The sequence below is a fragment of the Macaca nemestrina genome, chromosome 8 (assembly GCF_043159975.1).
Source record: "Macaca nemestrina isolate mMacNem1 chromosome 8, mMacNem.hap1, whole genome shotgun sequence".
Classification (NCBI taxonomy): Eukaryota; Metazoa; Chordata; class Mammalia; order Primates; family Cercopithecidae; genus Macaca; species Macaca nemestrina.
In genome coordinates this window covers 46,269,820-46,288,467 of record NC_092132.1, presented here as the reverse complement: position 1 = coordinate 46,288,467, position 18,648 = coordinate 46,269,820, and the positions used below count along the sequence as shown (strand labels likewise).

The window sequence follows — 18,648 nt, the reverse complement described above, 5'->3', positions numbered from 1 at the left end:
ATCATTTCTAGATTGATTGGATATCACTGCAAATGTGCAGATCTGAAGCGTGTATAGAGGGAATTGCAACTCAGTCACTGCTCCACTTTTAAAATATAAAGTGAACACTTTTATTTTCTAGAACTCAAGTAACTTCATGAACACTACAAACTTCCAGTCTCTTCGGCCTTTGCCATCCATTCGAATATTGGTGGATAAAATTAATGTGGAACATTCGGTGCCGATGTATGCTGAACAGTTGGTGCATGTGGTCAGCAGCCTTACTCAGCCTTCTGATAACCTGCTTCATTATTGTTATGTACACTGCTATCTTAAGGTATGAAAAGTGAATTTTCTTGTTTGTTAGCATGGGTTTGGCTGTGGGATCATCACATAAGTTTCTTTTTTCTTGATGTTGTAATTTCAGAGAAATAGTACTCTAAAAGGTAAGATTTAAATAAGAAATAAGATTTATTTATTCCAATAAATTAAAATAAGTAATAAAAATATACTTATTTTAAAGATTTCTCAATTTTGTGAGATTAGTAGCTTGATATTTATAAATGAATAGTTAATTATAACTTTTGAATGATTTTACTTATCATTGATGGTAATTTTTATAAGCAATGTGAAAGAGCACTCAGTTTAATATGGATGCTTTGAAGACTCATGCTTTTTTGAAGGGAGCATTTATGTGAGGCATAATGAGACATAAAGAGGGCTTAAAACTTTTTTTGTCACCTTATTTAATTCATGTTAATTTATTGATGCAAGGACAATTTGTTTTATATACAGACATATGCCATTTTATCATGCATTACTTTATTGTACTTCATAGTAATATTGTGTGTGTGTGTGTGTGTGTTTTAACAAATTGAAGGTTTGTGGCAGTCTTGCATTAAGCAAAGCTTTGGTGCCATTTTTTCAATAACGTGCTCACTTTGTGTCTCTGTGTCATATTTTGGTAATTCTCCCAATATTTCACAAGTTTTCATTATTATTTTAGCATTGTGATCTGTCATCACTGTTCTTTGATGTTACTATTGTAATTGTTTTTTGGGTACCAAGAAGTGCACCCATTTAAGATGGTGAACTTAGTAAATGTTGTGTGTGTTCTGGGTCCTCCACTGACCAGTTCCCCCTTCTCCTTCCCTTATCCTAATCCTTGAGACACAACAATATTGAAGTTAAGCCAATTAATAGCCCTACAATGACCTGTAAATGTTCAAGTGAAAGGAAGAGTCCCATAACTCTACTTTAAATCAAAAGCTAGAAATAATTAAGCATCGTGAAGAAGGCGTGTCAAAAGCCAAGATGAGGCCTGAAAGCTAAGCCTGTTTTGCAAAACAGCCAAGTTGTGAATTGAAAGGAAAAGTCTCCAGGAAATTAAAAGTGCTACTCCAGTGAACACAGGAATGACAAGAAAGTGAAATAGCCTTATTGTTGTTATAAAGTTTGAGTGGTCCAGATAGCAGATCAAACCAGTTACAACATTCCCTTAAATGAAAAGCAAGGCCCTAACTCTCTTCAATTCTATAAATGCTGAGAGACTTGAGAAAGCTGCAGAAGAAAAATTTGAAGCTAGCAGAGGTTGGTTCATGAAGTGTAAGAGAAGCCATCTCCATAACATAAAAGTGCAAGGTGAAACAGCAAGTGCTGACCTAGAAACTAGAGCAAGTTATCCATATCTAGCTCAATTAATTGATGAAGGTGGCTACACTAAACAGATTTTCAATGTAGACGAAATACCTTCTCTTGGATGAAGATGCCATCTAGGACTTACATAGCTAGAGAGAAGTCAATGCTTTGCTTCAAAACTTCAAAAGGCGGCCGGGCACGGTGGCTCATGCCTGTAATCCCAGCTCTTTTGGAGGCTGAGGCGGGCGGATCATGAGGTCATTAGATTGAGACCAGCCTGGCCAACATGGTGAAATCCCATCTCTACTAAAGATACAAAAATATTAGCTGGGCGTGATGGTGTGTGCCTGTAATCTCAGCTACTCAGGAGACTGAGGCAGGAGAATTGCCTGAACCTGGGAGGCAGAGGTTGCAGTGAGCCAAGATCAGGTCATTGCACTTCAGCCTGGGTGAGAGGGCAAGATGCTGACTCTCTCATTAGGGGCTAATGTACCTGGTGACTTTTTAAGTTGAAGATAATGCTCATCTACCATTCTGAAAATCCAAAGTGCCTTAAGAATTATGCTAAATCTTCACTGCTTATGCTCTATAAATGAAACAATAAAGCCTAATGATAGTACATCTGTTTACGGCATGGTTTACTAAATATTTTAAGTCTGTGGAGACCTACTGCCCAGAAAAGACTCCTCTTAAAATATTAGCACTCACGGACAATGCTCCTGGTCACCCTACACCTTTGATGAAGATGTACAGGGAGATGCACGTTGTTTTCATGCCGTTAACATGATATTCATTCCATAGCCTGTGGATCAAGAGTAATTTTGACTCTGGTCTTATTATTTAAGAAATATATTTTGTAAGGCTTATAGCTACCATAGATAGTGATTCTTCTGAAAGACCTGGGCAAAGCAAATTGAAAACCTTCTGGAAAGATTCATCAATCTAGATGCTATGCTATTAAGAATATTTATGATTCATAGAAGGAGGTCAAACTATTTACATTAACAAGAGTTTGGAAGAAGTTGATTTCAGTCCTCATGGATGACTTTGAGGGGTTCAAGCCTTCCATGGAGGAAGTAACTGCAGATGTAATGGAAACAGCAAGAGAACTAGAATTGGTTTCTGAAGATATGACTGAATTGCTGCAATCTCATGATAAAACTTGAATGGAGGAGGAGTTGCTTCTTATGGATAAGCAAAGAAAGTGATTGCTGGAGATGGCAATTACTCCTGGGGAAGATGCTGGGAGTATTGTTAAATGATTACAGAGAATTTAAAAAGTTCTGTAAACTTGGTTGATAAAGCAATGGCATGGTTTGAGAGGATTGACTCCAATTTTGATAGAAGTTTTACTACTGGTAAATGCCATCAAACCTCAATTAATCATCATTGCCTGCTATGGAGAAATCTTTCATGAAAGGAAGAGTTAATCAGTATGGCAAACTTGATTGTTATCTTATTTTTAGAAATTGCTGCAGCTACCCCCACCAATTTTAGCAACCATCATCCTGATTAGTAAGCAGCCATGAACATCAAGGCAAAAAGGTTATTACTTGCTGAAGGTTGAGATGGTCATTAGCATTTTTTAGCAATAAAGTATTTTTTGTAAGGGGTGGGGGCAGGGTCTTACTCTGTCACCCAGCCTGGCATGCAGTGGCACGATCTTGGCCCACTGCAACCTCCACCTCCTGGGCTCAAGCGATTCTCCCATCTCAGTTTCCCAGGTACTGGGACCACAGGTGCATATCCCCATGCTCAGCTAATTTTTTATATTTTTGGTAAGATGGGGTTTTACCGCATTGCCCAGACTGGTCTCGAATTCCTGAGCCTTGCTTCCCAAAGTGCTATGATTACAGGTGTGAACCACTGTGCCCAGCCAACAAAGTGCTTTTTATTTAAGGTATATAAGTTTTTTTTTTTTTTTTGACATAATGTTATTGCACACTTAATAGACTACAGTATAAATGTATACATAACTTTTATTATATGTACTGGGAAACCAAAAATTTTTGTGATATTTGTTGTATTGTGGTGATGTGGAACTTGCAGTATCTCCTGGATATGTCTATCTGGTTATGTAAAGTGAATTATTGGTAGCTTTTCCCAGTTCTTTCATTTTTTAAAAAATAAGTAAGACATCCAATGCAGGTATGTACAAACAATAACCTCAAATGTTGAACAATACATGTTTTAGCTAAGCAAACAGGGATGTATGGTTTAAGTAGAAATAGTGTGTACACAATCACTTCTGTTTTGTGAGCAAAAGAAAACTATAAAAAGTTGAATTTCAGAATCAGTACTGGCTGGGCATGGTGGCTAACACCTGTAATCTCAGCACTTTGAGAGTCTCAGGTGGGTGGATCACTTGAGCCCAGGGGGTCGAGACCCCCCTGAGCAAAGTGGTGAAACCTGATCTCTACAAGAAATACAAAAATTAGCCAGGCGTTGTGGTTGCATGCCTGTAGTGCCAGCTACCTTGGAGGCTGAGGTGAGAGATTTGCTTGAGCCCAGGAGGTCAAGGTTGCAGTGAGTTGTGATGGCGCCACTGCACTCCAGCTTAGGCAACAGAGTGAGACCCTGTCTCAAAAAAAAAAAAAAAAAAAAAAAGTACTAAGAAACACTGCTTTTCATGTAATGTATCAAAAGATTAGAGGACTTCACAAATAGGCTCTTGGCCTAATTAGTTTATTTGAAGTTTTAAAGTTTTTAAGTATTTGTGTATCTATAACGCAGAAATAAACCAATTTCAAGATACCAGTTTTAGATCACCTGCAGGTATATATAAATGTAAGATATTAACATTAGACTGTTGTCAAACCATGCAGACTAGAAGAACATGTTTTCTTGGTTGTTTTTGCAAAGCCTTTTTTCTCAAGGCTGACTCCTTTGGTGGAAGAACAACAGATCATGTTGCAAAAGGGTGTAGACAGAGGGAAGTGTGACTCATTGGGGCCATTATTTTAGTGATCTACCATAATGTTTTATGTCATATGGAGAGTAGCAGAGATATTTTTAAAACCTAGATATAAAGATTATAAATGTACTTTATACTTTACAATGCTGTATACTTTACAATTTTCAGATTCAATGCTTTATACTTAAGCTTTTTAATTTATTGTCATAATTAATACATAGAAGTGGACAATTTTAAAAAATATTGGTACAACCTTTGTATCAGATTACAATGTTAAGAATATTTGCTTTGTTTTTTCATGTCAATAATATATTTTATTTAACCCAATATATGCAAGTATCAGTTAATATGCAGTCAACATAACACATTGACATTCGGCTTATAGATAAATAAAGTGTGTCTCTATACAGAAGGAGGATGTTCACCAAAACCATTGGTTGTCACTATAGTCACCATCCATACTGACATAAAATTTATTGGAATAGTTCTTTACCATTTCTACTTGTCAATATGTTAAAACTCATATTTCCAGTGTAATGTAAAAGTTATTTACAGTGTACTGCCGATATAGTTATATTTTGGATAAAGGGCCTTTGCTACACATGCTGTCTAGTTTTCTTTTATATTTTGGCCTGGTTGAATACAGTCATAATGGTTAAGTTTAATGTCTCAACAAGTGAAGTGTTAGGCAAAGTGGGAATAGCATAATGTGTGTAGGAAAACCATTCACTAGTGTTAAGAGTACTAAATCCTTTTTTTTTTGGAGACAGAGTCACACTCTGTCTGGAGTGCAATGGCACAATCTCGGCTCACTGTAACCTCCATTTCCTAGGTTCAGGTGATTCTCCTGCCTCAGCCTCCCAAGTAGCTAGGATTATAGGTGTGCACCACCACACCCAGCTAATTTTTGTATTTTTAGTAGAGGCAGGGTCTCACCATGTTAACCAGGCTGGTCTCAAACTCTTGGCCTCAAGTAGATCTGCCCACCTCGACCTCCCAAAGTGCTGGGATTACAGGTGTGAGCCACTGCGCCCGGCCAGGAATAGTAAATACTTATGAAAATAAAGCCTTGAATCCTGTCTTGAATATTTCATTTCATTTTCGTACTTCTACTGTGACACAGGATATTTTAATACTTTCAGGATTTGGTAGAGTTTTTTTTTTTTTTTTTTTTAATATGGCTATTGTGATGTGACTCCATTTACCAGTTTGCTATAAAGTTTATAGCAGTTCATATTACTTGGGATGATTTCAGTAGCCTTTGAGGAAGTTTTTAAAGTTTTAGTGTTATGTTACAGTAGTACAGTGGAGGATTCATGTGTTTGGCATTTTAGTTCATATGTAATTTTCAATTAAATATTTAAATGCTTGAGTTTTAATTTTGTATACTTAACCTTGACTGTATTGGCTATATGATTAAATGATTCATAATTCCCACTTCATGTAATAAAATTTACCAATTGGGAGAGTTGGCATGGATCTATATGGAAAATATGCAGATGAAAAATTCCTTTTATTTGTAATTGACAAAATTGTATGTATTTATTGTTTATAACATGTTTTGAAATATGTGTACATTTTGAAATAGCTCAATTTAGCTAACATATATATCACATACTTATCATTTTTGTGGTGAGAACAGTTTAAATCTGCTGTCATTGATTTTTTAATAGAATGCATTGTTATTTACTATAGTCTTCATGTTGTACAATAGATCCTTTAACTTCATTTTTCCTATCTAATTGAAATTTTGTATGCTTTGCCTGACATCTCTTCAACCTCCTTTCCCTGAGACATGACGCTTTCTTATGGCTTACCAAGTCCTCTTTATGTATCTGGCAAACCCATCCTTTGAATATGTATGGTATTGAGTAGCTAAGAGTTTCAAGGCATCTGATATTTGAAACATCTGTAGAACATTTGGTAATGCGACTGCATTGTGTAATTTGTAGAATAGTATATAACTTTAAGGCCATATTATTCATAAGGATCAGCTACAATACATACTTCAGACAGAATAAGGAGTTAGAGTAGGATGAAAACCCTTTGGATTCTTTGGATCTGTTAATTTTTGACCTCAAAAAAATCCCAAGGGATTTGGAGGAAATACTATTTTCATACACATTTTATGGTTACATAAATTGGCATATTTATTTTGGAAGTAGCAGCAGGTAATACATTTGAAAGCACATCTACCTTATCACCCATTTCTTCCAATTTTCTGTGTATACCCTCCAGCAGGGGTCAGCAAAATTTTGCCTGCAGGCTCAGTATATATTTTAGTCTTTGTAGACCAAGTGGCAAAATTGAGGATATTAGGTAGGAACTTAAATGACAAGAGAGAACAAATTTTACAAATTTTGAGTTTATAATATTCAAGATGTAATAATTGAGTACAGTTTTTGGGTAGTACACAGTTTTATTTTTCTTTTATTTATTTTTTTGAGATGGAGTCTTGCAGTGTTGCCCTGGCTGGAGTGCAATGGCGTGATCTTGGCTCACTGCAACCTCTGCCTCCCTGGTTCAAGTGATTCTCCTGCCTCAGCCTCCCGAGTAGCTGGGATTACATGTGCATGCCACCACTCCTGGCTAATTTTTTGTGTTTTTGGTAGAGACGGGACTTCACTATGTTGGCCAGGCTGGTCTCGAACTCCTAATCTCATGATCAGCCCACCTCTACCTCTGCCTCCTAAAGTGCTGAGATTACAGGCATGAGCCACCGTGCCCGGCCAGGTAATACAGTTTTATTAATGAGAAGAATGGAATTCTTTTTGGAGGGCCAACATTTCACCTAATTGGGATTTCAACTTATTGTTCCCACCACGTTGATTATAAATGTTTTTGTGTAAACATTATTTTTTCCTTGTAGGCTATCCCAGAACAAGCAGTGTGTGGGATTTGGCCTGTAGGCTGTAGTTGGTTTTTGCTCTGTTTTCTTAGAGGTATATTGTTTACGAATTAACTTAACCAAGGAAGTGAGAGACTTTTACAATAAGAACCACAAAACATAGCTGAAAGGAAGTAAGATATACATAAATGGAAATGCATCTCATCTTTTTGAATTGGAAGACTTAATATTGTCCATGCTATCCATTCTACACATTCAGTGCAATCTCTATTACAATTCCAATGTTTTTTGCAGAAGTAGAAAAACTCAGCCTAAAATTCATATGGACTCTCAAGAGACCCCGAATAACCAAAACAATCTTGAAAAAGAACAAAGCTGAAGGACTCACTCTTACTGATTCCAGAAGCTACTACAGAGCTATAGTAATCAAAGCAGTGTGGTATTAGTGTAAAAACAGACACATAGACCAGTGGAAAAGAATGCAGTGCCCACCAATAAACCATTGTGTATGTGGTCAAATGATTTTTGACAAGTGTCAAGACTGTTAAATGGGAAAGGACAGTCTTTTTAGCAAATGGTGCTGGGAAAACTGGATATGCATATGCAAAAGAATGAAGTTGGACCCTTACTTAACACCATATTAAAAAAAAATACTTAAAATTGAACAGAGACCTAAATGTAAGACCTATAAAAAGTACTTCATTTTTATGCCTGAATGATAATATTTCATTGCATGGGTATACTACTGCAGTTTATCTATTCATTTATCCATTGATGGACATTTGGGTTGTTTCCACTCTTTGGCTATTAGGAATAATACGGCTATGAATATTCATGTCTAAATTTTTACGTGAGCATAGGTTTTCATTTCTCTTAGGTATACCTAGGTTTGGAGTTGCCTGGTCATATGGTATTTTTAATATTTTTAGGAATTGGCAAACCGGTTTTTAAGGAATGGCTGTTTTGTTATCCTCCCACTGATAAGTGCGAGTTTCTCTTTTTCCACTTCCTTCCTCTTTCACGTTTGTTATTGTCTGTCTTTGTGATCTTAGCAACCTTAGTGGTTGTTAAAGTGGTATCTCACTGTGGTTTTGATTTGTATTTCCATAATGACTAATGCTACTGTGCATTTTTTTATGTGCTTATTACCTTTTGGTCATTTGTATATCTTCTTTGGATAGATATGTATTCCAGTCTTAGGCCCATTTTAAAATTGGGTCGTCTTTTTGTTGTTAAGTTGCAAACATCCTTTATGTATTCTGAAGTGTTTCATTTCTTGAATAATGTAAGTGACAGCATGTCACTATTCTTATTTTTAAAATTCTGGGTGGTGAAAATGAAATCAGAGTGTTACTGATAGTTTTACTTGCTTAAATTGCTAGTGGAAATAAAATCAAGAGAAAATACTTTTTTTTTTCCTCCATAGGAGAAAAACGTAAAGGTAGTATCGGCTTTAATCCAGAATTTTGTTTTGTTTCAGTAGACACATAAACAAAAACTAGGTTGAGAGGGTTTAAGAAGTAATAGATTCTGTTTATATGCTGGATTACATTTATTGATTTGCATATGTTGAACCAGCCTTGCATCCCAGGGATGAAGCCCACTTGATCATGGTGGATAAGCTTTTTGATGTGCTGCTGGATTCGGTTTGCCCGTATTTTACTGAGGATTTTTGCATCGATGTTCATCAGAGATACTGGTCTAAAATCTTTTTTTGTTGTGTCTTTGCCAGGCTTTGGTATGAGGATGATGCTGGCCTCATAAAATGAGTTAGGGAGGATTCCCTCTTTTTCTATTGATTGGAATAGTCTCAGAAGGAATGGTACCAGCTTCTCCTTGTACCTCTGGTAGAATTTGACTGTGAATCCATCTGGTCGTGGACTTTTTTTGGTTGGTAGGCTATTAATTATTGCCTCAATTTCAGAAACTGTTATTGGTCTATTCAGGGATTCAGTTTCTTCCTGGTTTAGTCTTGGGAGGGCGTATGTGTCCAGAAATTTATCCATTTCTTCTGGGTTTTCTAGTTTATTTGAGGTGTTTATAGTATTCTCTGATGGTAGTTTGTATTTCTGTGGGATTGGTGGTGATATCCCCTTTATCATTTTTTATTGCATCTATTTGATTTTTCTCTCTTTTCTTCTTTATTAGTCTTGCTAGTGGTCTGTCAATTGTGTTGATCTTTTCAAAAAACCAGCTCCTGGACTCATTGATTTTTTTTCTCTTTTTTTTTTTTTTTTTGAGATGGAGTCTCGCTCTGTCACCTAGGCTGGAGTGCAGTGGCCAGATCTCAGCTCACTGCAAGCTCCACCTCCCAGGTTTATGCCATTCTCCTGTCTCAGCCTCCCGAGTAGCTGGGACTACAGGCACCCGCCACCTTGCCCGGCTGGGTTTTTTTGTATTTTTTAGTAGAGACGGGGTTTCACCGTGTTAGCCAGGATGGTCTCGATCTTCTGACCTCGTGATCCGCCCATCTCGGCCTCCCAAAGTGCTGGGATTACGGGCTTGAGCCACCGCGCCCGGCCTTCATTGATTTTTTTGAAGGGTTTTTTGTGTCTCTGTCTCCTTCAGTTCTGCTCTGATCTTAGTTATTTCTTGCCTTCTGCTAGCTTTTGAATGTGTTTACTCTTGCTTCTCTAGTTCTTTTAATTGTGATGTTAAGGTGTCAGTTTTAGGTCTTTTCTGCTTTCTCTTTTGGGCATTTAGTTCTATAAATTTCCTTGTACACACTGCTTTAAATGTGTTCCAGAGATTTTGATATGTTGTGTCTTTGTTCTCATTAGTTTCAAAGAACATCTTTATTTCTGCCTTCATTTCGTTATGTACCCACTAGTCATTCAGGAGCAGGTTGTTCAGTTTCCATGTAGTTGGGCGGTTTTGAGTGAGTTTCTTAATCCTGAGTTCTAGTTTGATTGCATTGTGGTCTGAGAGACAGTTTGTTATAATTTCTGTTCTTTTACATTTGCTGAGGAGTGCTTTACTTCCAACTATGTGGTCAATTTTGGAATAAGTGTGATGTGGTGCTGAGAAGAATGTATATTCTGTTGATTTGGGGTGGAGAGTTCTCTATATGTCTATTAGGTCCACTTGGTGCAGAGTTGAGTTCAATTCCTGGATATCCTTGTTAACTTTCTGTCTCGTTGATGTGTCTAATGTTGACAGTGGGGTGTTAAAGTCTCCCATTATTATTGTGTGGTAGTCTAAGTCTCTTTGTAAGTCTCTTTATGAATTGCTTTGTGAATCTGGGTGCTCCTGTATTGGGTGCATATATATTTAGGATAGTTAGCTCTTCTTGTTGAATTGACCCCTTTACCATTATGTAATGGCCTTCTTTTTCTCTTTTGATCTTTGTTGGTTTAAAGTCTGTTTTATCAGAGACTAGGATTGCAACCCTTGCCTTTTTTTGTTTTCCATTTGCTTGGTAGATCTTCCTCCATCCCTTTATTTTGAGCCTATGTGTGCTGCTTCATGTGAGATGGATCTCCTGAATACAGCACACTGATGGGTCTTGACTCTTTATCCAATTTGTCAGTCTGTGTCTTTTAATTGGAGCATTTAGCCCATTTACATTTAAGGTTAATATTGTTATGTGTGAATTTGATCCTGTCATTATGATGTTAGCTGGTTATTTTGCTTGTTAGTTGATGCAGTTTCTTCCTAGTATTGATGGTCTTTACATTTTGGCATGTTTTTGCAGTGACTGGTACCGGTTGTTCCTTTCCATGTTTAGTGCTTCCTTCAGGATCTCTTGTAGGGCAGGCGTAGTGGTGACAAAATCTCTAAGCCTTTGCTTGTCTGTAAAGGATTTTATTTCTCCTTCACTTATGATACTTAGATTAGCTGGATATGAAATTCTGGGTTGAAAATTCTTTTCTTTAAGAATGTTGAATATTGGCCCCCACTCTCTTCTGGCTTGTAGAGTTTCTGCTGAGAGATCTGCTGTTCGTCTGATGGGCTTACCTGTGTGTGTAACCCGCCCTTTCTCTCTGGCTGCCGTTAACATTTTTTCCTTCATTTCAACATTGGTGAATCTGACAATTATGTGTCTTGGAGTTTCCCTTCTCGAGGAGTGTCTTTGTGGCGTTCTCTGTATTTCCTGAATTTGAATGTTGGCCTGCCTTGCTAGGTTGGGGAAGTTCTCCTGGATAATATCCTGCAGAGTGTTTTCCAATTTGGTTCCGTTCTCCCTGTCACTTTCAGGTACACCAATCAGATGTAGATTTGGTCTTTTCACATAGTCCCATATTTCTTGGAGACCTTGTTCGTCTCTTTTTACTCTTTTTTCTCTAAACTTCTTGCTTCATTTCATTCATTTGATCTTCAGTCACGGATACCCTTTGTTGCAGTTATTTGAATTGGTTACTGAAGCTTGTGCATTCATCATGTAGTTCTCATGCCATGGTTTTCAGCTCCATCAGGTCATTTAAGGACTTCTTTACACTGGTTATTCCAGTGAGCCATTCGTTTAATCTTTTTTCAAAGTTTTTAGCTTCTTTGCGATGGATTCGAACTTCCTCCTTTAGCTCGGAGAAGTTTGGTCGTCTGAAGCCTTCTCTCAACTTGTCAAAGTCATTCTCCATCCAGCTTTGTTCCGTTGCTGGTGAGGATCTGCATTCCTTTGGAGGGGGAGAGGCGCTCTGATTTTTGGAATTTTCAGCTCTTCTGCTCTGTTTTTTCCCCATCTTTGTGGTTTTATCTACCTTTGGTCTTTGATAATGGTGACGTACAGATGGAGTTTTGGTGTGGATGTCCTTTCTGTTTTTTAGTTTTCCTTCTAACAGTCAGAACCCTCAGCTGCAGGTCTGTTGGAGTTTGCTGGAGGTCTACTCCAGACCCTGTTTGCCTGGGTATCAGCAGTGGAGACTGCTGAACAACGAGTATTGCTGAACAGCAAATGTTGCTGCTTAATCGTTCCTCTGGAAACTTCGTCTCAGAGGGGTACCTGGCCATGTGAGGTGTCAGTCTTCCCTTACTGGGGGGTGCCTCCCAGTTATGCTACTTGGGGGTCTGGGACCCATTTGAGGAGGCAGTCTGTCTGTTCTCAGATCTCAAACTTCGTGCTGGGAGAACCACTACTCTCTTCAAAGCTGCCCAACAGAGACATTTAAATCTGCAGAGTTTTCTACTGCCTTTTGTTTCGCTATGCCCTGCCCCCAGAGGTGGAGTCTACAGAGGCAGGAAAGCGAACATGACACACTGTCGTGGGGTGGAGGAAGTGGGGAGGGATAGCATTAGGAGATATACCTAATGTAGATGACAAGGGATAGCATTAGGAGATATACCTAATGTAAAGTTGGTGCAGCACACCAACATGGCACATGTGTACACACGTAAGAAACCTGCACGTTGTGCACATGTACCCTAGGACTTAAAGTATGATAATAATAAAAAAAAGAGGAAGTAATAGGTGATGAAAACGTTATAGCAAACTTTAGGCCAGGGACCCCCAACAGCTGTGATTTCCCAAGTCACAGTAAAAACAGCAACTGTGAACAAGATTTGGACATTCCAATTCAACTCTGGAATTTAAATATCTCTAGATAAGAGTGTAAGCAGTGTTCCCCAACCCCTGGGCCATGGAACCTGACAGCACGGCAGGAGGTGAGCAGCAGAGCAAGCAAGCATTACTGCTTGAGCTCTGCCTCCTATCAGATCAGTGGTGGTGTTAGATTGTCATCGGAGAGTGAACCTGTCGCGAATTGCGCATGTGAGGGATCTAGGTTGCACACTCCTTATGAGAATCTAGTGGCTGATGATCTGAGGTGGAACATTTTATTCTGAAACTATCCCCCCAACCTTCCGTTCATGGAAAAATTGTCTTCAAAACCATTCCCTGGTGCTGAAAAGGTTGGTGACCACTGCTCTGAGCTATTCATTCAAGGTATTTGCTGATGAAGGGAGAGAAATGTAGCTTTACTGATGATTGAAGGGGGAAGGTGGTGGTGAGAAAGATTATTTTTCTTTGAGAATAAATAGAGAATCAGCCATTTATTTTTAGGTGAAGAGAAGGAGGAAATGGAGGGCGGAAGGAAAGTCGGCTGAAATTGTGAGTTAATAGATGAGCTACATCACATGAAGCATCATATACTTGTTACTGCAATATATGATTTCAAAGATGTCCCTAATCCTTTTGGACTTCATTTTTCCGGCATGTAAAAGGAGATGATTGAGTTAAATAATCTCTAAGCAGTTTGAGCTCTAAAATTCTGTGGTTGAGTTTGGTTTCATTCTTTTCCCCTGAAGAGTTTTTCTTTGTTAGATGTTCATTATTATGCTGTACAACTGTAGTTGTTATTCTTTCTTCAGTTTTCATGTGTTTCAGTGTATTATTGCATACATACCAACTTTTGAATGAAAGAAATGTTTACTTGTCCCTTTAGTGAAGGGACAAATCTTTATAATGCTGATTATACTATTATACCATGTGTTTTATAATGGCAGTAACAAAAATTATTTATTGTATGTCATAATTATAATGTTTTTGTTGTCATTTATAGTTAGCATGTGCTTTTTATACTTTTGTCTTTTTAAAATAGCAAATTTTAATTTATGATAATTTTTGGCAAAATCTTACAGAAATAAGTTGCCTTATAATGTTTTTAAATCCATTTCTTCTATTTGAGATGTTAATTCAAGAATATTTGTTGTAAAATGTTAAAATCTTGATGATGTATTTATTTTTATTTACTAATTGGGATTTTTTTTTTTTTCTTTTGAGACGGAGTCTTGCTCTGCCGCCCAGGCTGGAGTGAGTGGCCTGATCTCAGCTTACTGCAAGCTCCGCCTCCCAGGTTTACGCCATTCTCCTGTTTTAGCCTCCCGAGTAGCTGGGACTACAGGCGCCCACCACCTTGCCTGGCTGGTTTTTTTGTATTTTTTAGTAGAGACGGGGTTTCACCGTGTTAGCCAGGATGGTCTCGATCTCCTGACCTCGTGATCCACCCGTCTCAGCCTCCCAAAGTGCTGGGATTACAGGCTTGAGCCACTGCGCCCGGCCTACTAATTGGGATTTTTAAAAACAGGTGGCAATACATGTTTAACTTTTTATTTAAGGAGATGTATAAGTCCTCTTATTCAACTTTACAACTTCCTTTGGCTAACATTTCTATTGGTAGTTATACTTACTGTTTCATACATTTTTATTGCTCCAGACTATTAGTTTACAACATTTACCAAACCAGTTTTTGAATATGTGAACTATCCTTCATGAAAGCAACTTCAGTTTACACTGCTGGTTCTTCTTTTTCCAGATTAAGTATTTATCGTCTTGGTCAAGGGATGTTGACAAATTATTAGGTTATATAGGTTTTGTAAATCTGTGTATCTGATTGCTATAGTTTAAAAGAGAGAGCTTAAAATTTTATTTTTAAATTGTTCTTGTTGATTTGGTGGATAATAGAGAAAGCAAAATACGATTCATAATAACTTGGCAATATTTAGAAGGTAACTTCTTTGTCCAGTAGGTCCTCTTTTATTGTAATTTCACTTGCTTCAGTGTTTTCTTAGAAGCATCTCTAGACAACACAAAAATATAATAAAGGCTTTAAAAAAAATGTCAGAATAGTATGCAATTTCCCCGAAGCCCTTTGCATTTCTGCAGGCAGCCAGCAGGGGATCTCCTCTACACCCAATTTCCTTCTGAGTACAGTTGGTAGATAGTGTCTGATTATACTGTTGAGGCATTTAATGGAAAATTCGACAGTGGCTTTGAGAGAGTTCTTAGTTGAGCATAGGTGATAAAATATTGTCTTTATTCATAACTCGAAATATTTGGCAGTTGGACATTGTTTTATAAATGTGTTTTGTATTGTTATATTAATAACTGTAAATTCCAGAATCCTTTGAATATTGGGCCTTTATGTGGAAATAAGAAATCCTGAAATTGTACAGAAACCAGCAGAGTACTTTGCATACATTGTTGCTCAGAACAGGTCTTAAAAAAGAATGAATGTGAAATATCTTAATTTGAAGTTATGATTTTCAGTAATCATTTCAGTATTAGAAGCAAATCTCTTTCTCAATTCTGTACTTGTTGTTTATTGGTTAATACCAGGTTATAGGTATTGATGGGTGCATCACTTTTATTTTCCTTGATAGTAATTACATAAGTAGGTTCTTTGCAATGCAGTTTTCCTTGAAAATGTAATTTTAAAAAGTTTTATTTCTAAAATGTTGTTTTCTTCACTTAAACCGAGTGTGTAAGAAATAATTTGACATTGTCATTTTGATGAATGTCAGGAGTATAGTAGCTTTTTGAAACTATTTGGAAGTAGGTTAATACTGTTAAAGAAATTGATAATTATTTTATGCTCATTAAATAGTATTTTGAAAATCAGTTATGAAGAAATTTTAAACATATTTTGTTATAGAACTTCACAGTTGATATAAATTAATTCTAGAGATATGGAAGTCAGTGCATTATAAACCCAAGGGATAAAAAATAATAACTAAAGACAAATGTTGAGGTTAAGCTACTTTTACATTTACTGGAAAACAGTAACCCTTTGTTTTGCATCCATGTGTATTTTTCCACTCTGAGGTATTTATCTTTTGTTGTTTTAGAAATAATTGACGCAGAAATATCATCAGTTCTCTGCAGTATTTCATGTAACATGTGATGTTATGTTTTTTCTTTCTATTATGACAAATATAGTACCCAGGAATTTCAGGGGTTGCTTATAAAATTTTGTAGTATCATCTGCTTGCTTTAAGCATAAACATGCTTGTACATATGAAGAGTAATTTATGCCATATACCAAATTTCCTGGGATTTAAAACCTCAATCTCACAATTATTTTCACAAAAGAAAGTGGAAAGAAATAACATTTTAGGATATTTTTCGATATCCTTTTTGTGTGTACATTATACAAGTTGAAGACAAAATACATTTTTAAACAGTTTTTCTTGTAGTTAATGTTATTTTAGTCATAAAATATTAAAATTAATTTATAAAATTTATAGCTTACAGTGTAGAAAATGCAGTCAGTGGTTTATATTTATGGAAAAATGTATATTTTAGCAGATAATTAAACAGTACAGGAGGAGTATGTATAGAAGTAAAATGTGAAACTTAAAAAAATTTGTCAAAAATGCAGTGATCTTTCGGGGTGTGAAATAAATACTGTATATTTAAATTTGTTAATTTTGAGCTACTGTCAAATTGTATAGAAGAAAATGTTGATTGGGAAGTGGAAAAAGGCTTTGGAACATACTTAGTATGCAGCTGTTGTAAAGCAAATTGAAAGTGATGTATTTCATCCTGTACTTATTAAAACTTTGTCTGAACACTTGGATCTTTTCTTTTTGTTTTAGATATTTGGTTTCCAGGCAGGACTGACATCTTTGGATTGCAGTGGATCTTACTGCTTACCTGTACCAATTATTCCCTCTTTCAGCACTGCTCTTTATGGTAAACTTCTGAAACTCCCCACGTACTGGTAAGTCTTACATGTTAAAATGTGTTAAAATGTGATTTATGTTAATTTCCATTTATTAGGAGGGAAAAAAACGCCCAAATGTTTCTGTCTTATGCCTATGTTAGTTTTATACAAAACTTTAGAAAAAAATATCTAAACTTGTACTTTTACTGAGACACTAAAAATCTTTTTTAAGTGTCTGAAATCTGTTAGTTCATAGTGTCTTTTGTGATAGCAATAACTGTTATTAGGGTAATAACTGTTAATTCATGTTGGATGTATGTAAAATACTACTTCAGATTATAATAGGAACTGTAAGACCAAGTGCCTTTTTTTCAAGAGAGGGGTATAAAGATTTTAAAAAGTTATAAATTAATATTCAAGACCAAAGTATGTATCTATTAAATAATAATTTTATATATATTCATAGCCACTGACAAAAGTATACCCAGTACATAGAGTTAGAATGTATTTACATGTCTAGTAGCTATATTTTGTAAGAAATTGATTGTAGCCCTTACCATTTTCATTCAGAAGTGAGTGCTATATTTGGAGGTCACATTTCCTTCAATTCAAAGAGATTTACAGAAAGAAAGCCAGTAGTTACCAGTTACAAATTTTTAGTTTAAAGGAATGCTTTTAATATATTGTTTAAATATATAAAATAATGTTTAAGTATATGAAATTAATTTTTAGTGAACCATTTTTCCAATTTAAAATGTGATTTAGAATATCTTTTGCGTTCTCATTCTAATCAGTAAGCTTATTTTTGCAGGATAGTTTTTCTATTAGGTTTTTACTAAAAATGACATAACCTTTAGAAAATTAGCATTAATTTCTTATCTAAAATACTTCAGTTGCTAAAAATTTGTTTCTTTAATAATATGTAACTTTTAAAATGAAATTATAAAATAATTGCTCATATTTTCAAGAAACTTTACCTGCTGATACAGAAAAATTTTTTGAAAGTTGTAGTTAAGTCTTAGTATCAATTCCTCTATAAAATGAAACCATTATTAATTCTTAATTTCTATGATAAATTTCATTTTGTCCTTACTCCTCCATACCTCTCACATGTTATTTATTATGTTATATATAGATTTAACTTTTTACTGGCATATATGGTATGTTGCATTTGAGCCAAGTTTTATATTCTGATTTATTAAGAAATAAACTGGGATATGTCACAGTTGATATGGTGATATCAATTTTCATAGGTATTTGTGAAAAGTATTATCTCAGTTATGTGCTGATTAATTTATCATTTCTAGGACTGAAATAGTTTTATGGCAAGCAGTGCAATTTACCATAGAAAATTCTTAATTTCTTTAAAAAAGTCCACATTTTTCAAAATGATTATAGCCTTCATATAAAATCAATATTTAAATAAGTAAGACTTGGTTGAAGGATACAAAGAGGTTATTGTGAATACTGTCAATTGTTACTTAAAATATGCCTGCAGACATCTAGAAATAATATTCCAATTAAATACTGAAAGCATGAGATCACAGAATGCCAATATTTTTTGGATGTGTTTTGTTTTTTTGTAGTTAAGATTACTTCTATGTTATTTCAGTGGTATTTTTGCTATGCTTTTTAGAAGTATATTGATTTGAAATAGTTTCTTGAAATTTTCATAATAAATGTAAAAAAAATCTTTAGTAACTCTAACTTGAAAATAAAGACAAACCTTAATAAATTGAGATGTTGACTGGTTTTAGTGCAGTTTGAATTCAATAAAATACTGCTTAAGCAGTATGTCCTATAAGTTTAAAGAAAGCAGACAATTTCCCTGGGAGGTCAGAGGTAGCTGATGAGATGAGGTCCTGTTAGAATTGGACATTAATGGATGAGAC

General features: G+C 35.8%; 1 protein-coding gene across 9 annotated transcripts in view; it reads left to right on the top strand.

The window, feature by feature from the left end:
* Positions 1-18,648, top strand: part of LOC105476071 (vacuolar protein sorting 13 homolog B) — an 859,286-nt gene that overhangs the window by 135,859 nt on the left and 704,779 nt on the right. For all 9 annotated transcript variants that reach the window (XR_003016738.2, XM_011731700.3, XM_011731704.3 and 6 more), the window contains 2 exons: positions 122-316; positions 16,689-16,813. Coding sequence is in view for 8 of the 9 variants with exons in the window: in XM_011731700.3 (XP_011730002.2) it covers positions 122-316; positions 16,689-16,813 (320 nt within the window). In the remaining variant the exon portion in view is untranslated. The remainder of the gene's footprint in view (positions 1-121; positions 317-16,688; positions 16,814-18,648) is intronic.